This window comes from Populus euphratica, unplaced genomic scaffold (assembly GCF_000495115.2).
Source record: "Populus euphratica unplaced genomic scaffold, PopEup_1.0 scaffold359.1, whole genome shotgun sequence".
In the NCBI taxonomy this organism is placed as follows: domain Eukaryota; kingdom Viridiplantae; phylum Streptophyta; class Magnoliopsida; order Malpighiales; family Salicaceae; genus Populus; species Populus euphratica.
The window spans coordinates 216,602-228,320 of NW_011500135.1; the positions used below are offsets into that span (position 1 = coordinate 216,602).

General features: G+C 27.7%; 1 protein-coding gene across 1 annotated transcript; it reads left to right on the plus strand.

Moving 5' to 3' along the window:
* The first annotated feature begins 8,907 nt into the window (after window positions 1–8,907).
* Window positions 8,908–10,873, plus strand: LOC105110485 (elongation factor 1-beta 2-like). The gene is made up of 5 exons (XM_011005553.1): window positions 8,908–9,284; window positions 9,395–9,476; window positions 10,068–10,182; window positions 10,287–10,400; window positions 10,507–10,873. The coding sequence occupies exons 1-5, from the start codon at window positions 9,082–9,084 to the stop codon at window positions 10,668–10,670; spliced, it is 678 nt and encodes a 225-aa protein (XP_011003855.1). The 5' UTR covers window positions 8,908–9,081; the 3' UTR covers window positions 10,671–10,873.
* Window positions 10,874–11,719: the final 846 nt, after the last annotated feature.

Genomic DNA, 11,719 nt, shown 5'->3' on the forward strand with positions numbered 1-11,719 from the left:
GTCACATGAGCCATCATTTTATGACAGTATTTTTTACCTGTTCACGTGTGTATTACATATACCAACCAATTCTTCGCTTCAGTTCCTAGCTTAACTAAAACAGAGATTAAACATTTGTTTCAATTTTAAATTATCTCTAAATATTTGATTATTTTAAATTAATAAAATTACATTTTATTTTTCCAAATTAAGCATTAATCAACCCTTAAAAATCGTTTATGGCATTATAAGAATCCAAAATCTAAGCTAATTGAAATAGGTCATGAATCCAATCCCACATCAATAATATCTAAAAAGATCAAATTAAAAAAATAAAGGTTAGACATTCAATCTCTAATTTGAAAAAAAAAGGGTTAGACATTTGCTCTAGTTTCATATTTGGTTTTTAAATTTTAATTTTTTTAAATTAATTCGGTATATATTGGAAATAAAGCTTTATAATTTTTATTTTATTTTATAAAATTATTTCAGTTTCATAATTTAGATCACAAGTTCAATATATAAGTTTGAGTTTACATGTTTTTTCTTAATTGATTCACTTTTTCGATTTCATCTTTTAATATTATATTAGTTGAAACCCTTTTATATTTTTTTGTATTTATTTTTTATGGAGTTATTCTGATCCAACGATCTGGGTCGCGAGATTAAACAAATTAACCTAGGTAGACTTAACTATTTTTTTTTGTTGTTTTTTAATTCACATTAGATTGATTATGAATTTACCTTAATAATTTATTTTAATATGTTTTTTATATAGTTATTACAATCTGATGATCCGGATTATAGATTTGATAAGTTAACAAAAGTCAATCCAATATATTATCGTTTTAATATTTTTAAAAAATATTATTAAATATATCACTACATAAATATTTTTTTTAAAATGTCCAATATATATATATTAAGTTTATAATTAATTTTTTTATTAAAAAATATATTAATAACACTACGGTATTTTTATATTAAAAAATTCATTTAACCCACATCTCAACTTCAATCAAAGATCTAGTAACTAAACCAAGAGATGTGTTAGTGTTTTTTAATTTATAATTTTTTAAATGTCATGTGATAATCCCAATTACTAACACAAATTAAATATTGATCAAAAAAATTAAAAACTAAAGCAGATCCACTACTTATTGCCACTTCAGATTTAAGAAAGTCTTTTAATCTGTGGTGGCTTTTTACGTCTCGCATGTCTTTTCACTGTCCTGTTTTTAACTTGTCCTTTTGGTTTCTTTGAGAGCAAAAATAGGGGCAAGAGACGAAAGTACTGCTCTGCCATTGTGTACAATAAAGAAGGAAAAAAAGGTAAAAAAAGCCAGAGATAATTAAAAGAAAGAGACTGGGAGAATTGGTGTTTTGTTTGTAAAGATGGAGAGTTAATTCTATGTGATTTTTGAGTAATATTTTCTTTTATATATATATATATATATATATTAACTTTCAGTTCAATCCTAATTGTTCAAAGTAATTGTCTTGTTGGGTTCTTATTTCCTCTTCTATTACTGATAGCTAAGATAGTTTGCATGCCTAGAGATTGTTGCGCTAGTTTATGCCTTTAGGGGTCAAACGTCATGTCTTGTTGAGTTCCTGTTTAGATGGACTGATCTTGCCTCATGCTTGCTGTTCGCTGTAAAATACCAGAATTGCAGTAACATGTGCTTTCGCTTTCCACAAGTTGAAGATTTCTCATCTTGATTTTTAATTATTTTAAAGGCACTATATTATATATATATATATATATATATCCCTGGATAGAACAGATTTGCCAGTGCCTTTGCAAGAATGTAGAGTTTTCTAGGATTTTTTCTTGGAGATTAACATTCACTAAATATACGTGGAGAGCCAGAAACAGTAACATCTCTAGCTTAAACAGATCATCAATGACCTAGAAGCCAAACTTACCCTCTTACCTGGCAGATAAAGCAAGCATCGCCCTACACACAGAGAACACCGAAAACCTGGAAGAAGTTTAATGAAAAAAGCAATGATGAAAACACTGTGAACCAACATAAACACAACCATTAAAAAAAAAAAAGAGTCATGCTAAGTCGCATGAACAACCTAAACCCCTCCAACAACTAACTTAAAAATTCTTAGTGGGCAAACACAAACCAGCAAGAAAGAATGAAAAAATCGCATGCACATATCATAACTTGAGATAAAAGGGAGCTCCTTTTTCCTCACCTTGCGAACACATAAAAAAAAAAGAAGGGAAATTTTTTTTTCATTTTTTGTATTTTTTATTTTTCTGATTTTTTCTTTTTATTTATATGGGGTCCTAAAATAAATAACAATGGAAAAAACATGAAGAATATTTAGAAAATTGTTAAAGACTAGTTGGAGAGAATTAAAATATCCAAACTTGGAAAATTGATAGTTCAATTTTGACTAATGAAGATCCAATTGACAAGAAAATTCAAAATTAAATGTTTAAGAATTTAATTGGCATTTTTAAGGTTTAATTGAATTTATTGAGGATTTAATTACAAGGAAAATTGGTTTTTGAGTTCAATTTGGGCTTTAATTGAAATGAATTATAGTCTGGGGTTGAATTGCAATTTTGAAAAGCTAATTTGATCAAATTAGTGTTTAATTACATAAATATTAAAGTTTGATAGGCAATTAAGAACTTGATCGAAGAATTCAAAACTAAGGATCAAATCATAAAAGACGCGAGACTTTATGGACTGAAATCAACAAAATCAGGGGTTGAATTGAAGAAAATTTCAAGCTTAAGGGTCAATTTGTATAAATAGAAAACTAAGGATCGCATTGGAAAATGCATTGAACTTTAGGGATGACAATTAAGTTTGATAGTGGTAAAATTGCACTAAATTGAAAGTTTGAAGGGAATTACGAGTGCAATTAAAAAAAATCAAATGATTATGGACTAAATTGAAATTAGCCAAGTCTCAAATTAAAAACCCCAATCTTTATCATTAAAATAGACAACCCGTTGTTCAATTCTAATGAAGGGATTGAGTGACACGTCGTTCAAATGATTAATCGTTTTTGACAGTTTTAGCTGATCTAGTACGCATCTTCAAACGAGTGAATATAATAATTTCGACCACCTCAGAGGCTTTAATCACTGTACTCGACTAAGAAACACCTTTTTTACAAGGATCAACTACCCCATCAAATATTTACATCCTGTTTTCTTCAACAAACTCAATAACATCTTCTTCCTAATTAGCCATCCTTGCTTTGGCAATTTTTAGGCTAATCGAGTTGACACCTTTAAATCAATGAATGTGAAGTTAAAAACCTCTTGATTAATCGAAATTGGATCTAAACAAAAGATGTGCACACTAACATCAGGTATTCTCCAACGAGATTAACGTCAGAGTTTTTTCGACTAGACTTCAAAAGTGGTCAACTTAATCAATCATGACTATGATACCCATTATGCAAAAACCACCAATTTCTTTTATGAGTTCACTCTTCAAAGCTTCTTAGCGGTTCTTATCAAGGGTTTAAAACCTTTCCCTCAAGATCAAAAGACCAAAAACAACCCCTTACCCTCTAAGTTTAGCAAAGCCATAAAGAATCCCCAACACTAAAACCACTATTACAAAACCAGCCAAGCATACAACTTTTAGTTGTTAGAAGCTGTCCAAAACCCTCTCGTTTCGATTAAAGAATCAAGCATTAATCAATCCTTGATTAAATCCATTAAAAAAATCATAACAAAACTCTATAAATACCCTATAGAAATTTAAAGAAAGGAAAACAAAGGAAAATAAGGAGAGAAAATGTTGAAAAAGATACCCTAGTTGTGAAGGTTCAAAAATCTAGCATAAATGTTTCTTAGAATTGAAAGGAAAGCAATTTAGTAAAATTAAAACTTTACAAAGAAAAGCAAAAAGGACAGTAGTTCTTCTAGAGGTATGAAGGTATATTTCTTAATCCAAAAAATAGAGTTTATGTGGTCTATTTGAGGTGTTTTTGATTATCATTTGGTTTGTATTATGTTTTCAAACATGATGATGAGGTTTGGAATGCTTAAAAAGTTGGGATGTGTTTGTCTTTTTTGTTGCTGTGATTTTTTATTTTATGATTTGATGTTGTTCTCTGAAGCATTTTTAGGGTGTGTTTGATTTTTTTGATGTAATAAAAGCTTTTTAGTTAAATTAGTTTTGATAAATCAACTTTTATTTTTTTAGTTTTGTTAATTTGATTAATGCATCGATAAATAATAATGTTAATCTTAGGTTTACAAGTCTTGTTTATAATCAAAATATATTTAGAAAACCAATTTTAAATCCAAATTGTATGAATATGTAGACTATTTAGACTTGACAGTTTTTTAAGCTGAAACATTTTGTATGAATTGATGATTTGATGTTGTTTGTAAGTTCTTTTTATTCAAATATGTTTCATTATGATAATGTGATTTGTTGGTATTAATATGTTTTAGAGTTTCAAAAAGATTAGTTTTGAGTTTGACAATGTGTTAGGTATTTTTGGGTTTGATGGGCTTATGTTCCTCATGTTCTTCCCAAGAACATTGTCTTAACCACTTGATTTTAATTTGTTTATTTCATTTCCTTGCAACTACATCTTCGCATGGCATCGTTAGATAATAATTTAGAGTTCTTTTGTATCAATAACTTGTATTTTAGTGTTTTAATCTTAGAGTTTCAGCTTCAAATTGAATTTTTCTCTAACTAAATTGTGACGACTCATTATTAATGAAAATGAATGGATGCTATATTATTGATCATTGCATTGTTTCCAACCTCTTTATGCCACTAGATTTCTTATATCTAATTTGGTTTTCAATTTATGCTTTATGGGTTTATGAAGAATATTCTTCTCGTTCTTTTTTGTGTTTAATTTGTTTTCTTCAAGCTTTTTTTTTGTGTTTTCTTTAAGTTGAATCCATTTTAGCTTATTTATTTTGTTTTGGATCTATTTTTAAGTTAAACCAAAGATTTTTTATTCAGTTCATAGATGGATGAATGATTTCAAGTTAACCCAGTTGTTTTGGTTACAAGTCAGATTAATAAGGCCTTGTCTTGTTTTCAACCTTTTTTAGAAAAAAAAAATGGTTTAACAATGTGTTTGGCAATGATGCTCTTTAAACATGTTTTGATAATTTTGTTATAAAAAAATTAGTTTTTGCCAAACAAGACCTAAAAAAATTAATTTTTTTTTTGTATATGGCTAAAAATCTTAAAACATTATTTGAGCATTTTTTTTTAAAGAAATCTAAAATACTTTGGCAGGTTTTGAAAAAATATTACATAGATTTTACAACAAGTTTGTGAATTTTTAAAGGATCTTGGTCTATATTTTAAAAATATTAAAAAATTATTTTTAGAAAGAAAATATATTATTCACTTTTAATAGAAGAATAAAAAATCTACAAAAGAGTTAATATCCAAAATATTATTATTAGGGATAATAATTTATGATTTCTCTTCTTTAATATAAGGATAAAAAAAAACATGTACGATATCAATATTCAAAATATAATTAGAAGTAATACAACTTATTCACTTTTAATATAAAAATAAAAAACCTATAAGAAATATTATCTGAAATAATAATTGGAATGACGCGGTAGCTAAAATTCTTAAGTTTATATAAAAAAAAACCTCAATGACAATTGAAGTCATTTCAACTTTTGAGACCAAGTTTTTAATATAAAAAACCCGAGTTTGTTCATAGTAATAAACCCATTAGAATAGGCTGATATAATTTAAAAACACCATTAGACCATGACAATCATAAACAAAAAAAAAACAATGCAATTTACTTTATGTAAGGCATACTAGGGGTGCTCATATATTCCTATAAGCAACTAATCTCTTATCTAGAATATCTAAAGACCATTTAGGATTTTAAGAAATCATAATATAAGATGATGACTCTTTATCCAACCAAAGATCTCTATAGCCTATTTGGGAAGGGTCACTGTAATATCATACTCTCGCTGTTGAATTTAGTCACTAGTATTGTTTTATGTAAGAGATTTATTGATCACGATAAAACTAACAAGTTGGCATAAGAGAGTTATGCAAAATCTCTATATAAGTATATAGTTGCCCCACTTGTTATATAATTATACCCAACAGAGAAAACTTAAAGGGGCATAATTGAACAAGATTGACATGTAATGAAAGATCAAGTTCACAAACATTCATGATAAGGAAAGACATAACATTAATTACAATAAAATTCATTTAAACTCAGTGACAAGGAAAATAAATTGGCTAACAATCACTAGTATCTCTTAAGATTTAAAAAATAACATGGTAAAAAGGTTAGCAAACCAAAACCAAGTCTAAAAAAATATAACATCTGATTACACAAGTGAGGAGGGATCAAACAAGACCCTCATGCCATAACATCCATTAACTAAAAACTTTATAGAATTATCTTTTAATTTATTTTTCTTAATGGTAGAAAATAATATAGAAGTTATGACTTGACTTAACATGATCAAGATATAAGATGGTATTTGATCATTATGATATCGTTCTTGTAATGATTGTCGATTAATCAATTACTGTTGATATAAAATTAAAGTGTAATAATATGCAACACAATACAAATCTCATGATAAAAATATTATAGTATTTTTATTTTTCGACAAAATATTGCTACATATTATTGAACCAAATAATATAGTTTGTTACAACAATATTGGGCCAAGTTAGGATGAATTCACTCCCTACATTATGATTTATGTAATCTTTTAAGTGATAATCTCTTTTTTTACAATTCTTGAAACAAACAAATTGTTTTTTTTTTAACATATTTGTTCTTAAGGAATTGGGATTTTATATAGAAGATCAAGAATTAATATATTGATTGAAGAATTAATAGAAGAATTGCTATCTAATTTTGATGTTTTTTGTATCTTTCTAAACACCAACTAGTCATTTCTCATCATCCTTTTTTTTTCCATTGTAATTTCTTAATATACTATGTTTTAGTGTTTTTTTACTACAATGTTGTTTCTTGTATTTTATCTTTCTATTAAATACAACCAAACTATTATTAATGAAACAAAAACATTATTATCATCATTTTCGTTGCAATCATCATTATTAAATATGTGTCCATTTTTTTTATAAAAGTCAAAGATTTGAGCCTTTCCTTTATTTTTTGTAACAAAAAATATCCATTTAAAAAATTATAATTATAAAAATTACTAGTTAATTAATGATCTAAAAGTATAATTTATTAAATATTTTTCTTGTGATTCATGTTATTATTGTTACATAATTATTTTTTTTCTAAATTCATTAATCTTTTTTTACATAATTTATTTAATATTTTATCCAATTATTTGTTTAATGGCAACAATCACTTTACAACTCTAAAAAATTTGGAGGTGTGTGCATCTCTCTCATTGTTTATATGAACAATCAAGAAGATTTTCTTTTTAAAATAATTTTTATAATTTTTTATAATTTATTTTTTATAAAGTTATCGTAATCTTAAAAAATATTTCAATATTTGGTTCGTGGTCAATTTTCCTAGCAATGTTTTTTTAATAATATAACTAAGTAAAAAATGTTTTTTAAAAAAATATTAAAAGAAATCATAAATTTGATAGGTTAAATTGTAGAGAATCTAATATGTTTTTATTTCAAATAAAAAAAATTATTTTGATTTTTTTAAAAGTCAAACCACTCTTTTTGATAATTGTTTGGGTTGTTTTGGCCTCTAAAATCTACTGATTCACGTCAAGAAAACTTCAACATAATTTAATGTTAAACTCGGGCTAGTTAAAGAATCAGATTTCAGGATTTCAAAATTAATCTATTAGAAAAAATTTAATAAAAATGCCAAATAATTTTTATGACTAGCATCTTACTAAATATAATTTTTTACTTCTAATGGTATAATTGTTTTTATTGATTAGATCAAATTTCCAACCATCTATCCAAATTAATTTTTATGATGAAAATTTATATGCCGATCATTACCTTTGTTATCAATATAACCAACTATATCATCACCACAATTTATTATCAATATAACTATTATTGTATCGGTTACCTGACCACACACCATCATTCAATACAGTAATATCATTATTATTATTATAAATATTATTATCTATCTCATCTCAATATAATCACCGTGTAACTTTAAATGAAAATGAACTATTTTATATAAAAATAATAAAAATTAATTATCTTCTAATTTATATAAAAAATAATAAAAATTAATTATCTTCTAATTTTTTAGAACAAAAACAACTCTAGTTAATAGTAAGAAATAATTAATTTAAATAAATTTGAGCTAACATGAATTGTTTTTAAATTAATTTTAATCATTGTTATATTGATATCTTTTCTATTGTTATCTTGTTTTTTATTTATTTATTTTTTAATATATATTAATTTTCTTTTATTATTGTATTTACAAATTTTATTAAACAATTATTTTATCTATTATATATGCGCATGTGTTTAAAAAAACTTGTTTAATTAAAGGAACAAAAATGAACCCATAAAACAAATATATTTTTGAAATAATCTTGAAATGAATTTCTATCTTTTCAAAATAAAAAGTTTAAGAGAATATGTTGTTTTTATTTTCATTATCTCTATTTTTTTATTTCAAAATATTAACTAAAAATTATATTTAATTATCATATTGAGACAAAAAATAATAATAATGACATTTTTTTATATTTATGTTTTAATAAATAAATAAATTTACTCTAAAATTTTATCAAATAAAAATTTGTTTTATATTTTGATTTCAACCCATTCAACTAAATATATTTGTATTTATAATGTCTTTGTTTCTTCCCATCTAAAACACTAATCACCCACGCTGAAAATGAAAATGCACATTGATTTTTTTTTTTTTGAAAAAGCACGACTCCATAAATGTCCATTTAGAATCCTCGACGAATTGAACAAAAAAATATCCATATCCCAAAATTTCCAATCTAGGGTTTTTCTTATTTTTCGGTCTCCCATATAAACCATCCAAACGCTCCTCTCGAGCCTCCTCTTTCGAACTCACTGCTTTCCTCTCTCTTTTCCGCCGCCTGCTTGTAAAAAAACCGAGAGATCTATCTCCTCATCATCATTGTCAAAAATGGCAGTTACTTTCTCAGATCTCCACACAGAATCCGGCCTCAAATCCCTCAACGAGTTTCTCGTCGGCAAATCTTATATTTCCGGTGATCAGATTTCCAAAGATGACATCAAAGTTTACGGTGCTGTTTTGGAGAAACCTGGTGGTGATTTCCCTAATGCTAGCAAGTGGTACGAATCTGTTTCTTCACAGCTCGCTTCAAGGTAACTCCTTTTATGTTCTTATCCTATTAAATTTCAATTTCGCATCTTGGGGTGAATTTGTTTGATTTGATTGTTGATTATTTGTGGGTTTTGCGTGCTTTGATTTATAGCTTCCCAGGTAAAGCTGTTGGTGTAAGCATTTGTGGCGAAACAGCTGCTGCTGCTCCCGTTGAAACTGCCCCAGCCAAGGAGGTTTGCGTCTTTTACTTGTACTATTTTCAAAAGTTGCCTTTTAACATCTGAATATTGATTTCTAGTTTTTTTTTTCAATTGGGTATCTCAAGTTCGAATACTTGTGTAATTTGATTAGCGTTGGCTGCATATAAAACCATTTGCAATTGGGAGTAAAATGATGTTATCGATTAAAAATCCCATTAGCTTATTACCCAGTAAAGGATGAGTCAGTTCTAACTTACCACGTTGTGGTTGAAAATTGAAGACTTTCGTTGCAACCAGCAAGAACTGTTGCTGTCGTTAGTTTAAATCTTCACTAGTTTTTTCATCTGAAGTTTCTAGAACTGATAGAATGATAGGTACTTACAGTTTTTGACCGTTTTCTTACTTGAGTAAGACAAATATTTCATGGTCAGAATGATAGGTCCAACGATAATTTACTATTGATTCACAAATCACATGAATTTGCAGTTTTGTACTGTGCTTTAACTTGGAATTATGAACACCCGGTACTTTGGTTGCATTGGTTCAAGTCACGAGCGAAAATATTTAGGGAAGCCTGGTGACTTTCTTGCATTGAACTTGGAAGGTTTCCTTGGTCTGTTTCAGGCTGCTGGTGATGACGATGACGACTTAGATCTCTTTGGTGATGAGACTGAAGAGGACAAGAAGGCAGCGGAGGAGAGGGAGAAAGCTAAAAACGCCTCCTCCAAGAAGAAAGAGAGTGAGCTTCCTCAGTCCTCTTTATGCTTCTCTGCAAAATCATGTTTATGTTCTATTATGAGTTCATTTTATACCCTGTTATTTTGACTGTTTCCCATTTTTCAGGTGGGAAATCTTCAGTTCTCATGGATGTGAAGCCATGGGATGATGAGACAGACATGGTGGAGTTGGAGAAGGCAGTCAGGAGTGTTGAGATGCCTGGTCTCTTTTGGGGAGCATGTATGTTTTGAACTGACAATTTTATATTTTTCTCACACTATATTTTGAGATTCCATCCGCTTCAGTAACGTGTAATGTTAATTCTTGTGTGTTGGTTTTGTTGCAGCAAAATTGGTTCCAGTCGGTTATGGAATCAAGAAGCTACAAATCATGCTTACCATTGTAGACGACCTTGTGTCAGTGGATTCCCTCATCGAGGAGCGTCTCACAGTCGAGCCTTGCAATGAATATGTCCAGAGCTGTGACATTGTTGCGTTCAACAAAATATAAAGACGGCTTATATTCCACTGATTCTAGTGTAGCCATTTTTGGCATTAAGTTTTGTCTGTCTGTCATTTCCTTTTTATTTATTTCGCGTCTTAGTTATTCGATGCCTTTTCCTTTATCCAGATGAGCGATGAACCACTTCAAACCTAAAATGTTCCTTCTTTGTGTTTGGCCGAACGCCTCCTTACCATCAGTTTCTGGTTTTATCCGCCTTTGTCATGCTCATCAAGCACCTGGAATTTAGCGAGGAAGAATTATTACTCTAAAGAATTCTGCTCCTATTTATTGCACTAAAAAAATCTGGATCTTGAAACCATAAACGACAGCTTATCCAGTTGAGGCATTTGAGAAAAAAGAAACTCTTCTATCATGCCTCAACTGGAGAGAGTCATTTATTGCCCACTATTCTTCTAGTTATGTTTTCCGGGTATTACAGAGTGTTGATGATTATATTTGTTTTTTCACATGTTTTTTATTTGAAAATGCATTAAAAATAATATATATTTTTTAGTTTTAAAAAAATCACTTTTTGACATCAATAAATTAAAAAGAAAAAAATTAATTTAAAATAAAAAAAATATATTCATATGCTGTGGAGACAACATAGAGACACGGCTGCTTATGATGATTTGCTTTATCAAAATGGTATTTTATTTTTTTATATTAGTATATAAAAAATATTTAAAAACACTTTAAAATATATAAATTTGATATTTTTTTAAATAAAAATATTTTAAAAAATATACAGCAAACTCTTGCATTTATATTTAATATTCACGAGAAAAACCCTCCAGAATCACTCATGGGTTTGTATTATTTTTGACAAATCAACTCTTGTAAAACAGATTTGGTAGAATCTTTCATGTATTTGTAAATTTTAGTCAATTAAACCCAATTGGACTAAATTAAATTTAATTGTACGAAGAATACCAAATAATTTTAAAAAAATGTTTAAGGAATGAAAAAAATACATAAAAATTTAAGGGAAAAAAATTCAAATGCACAGATGAGAAGTTTTGAAAATTCTCAAACTAATAAAAGATGTTTAACAA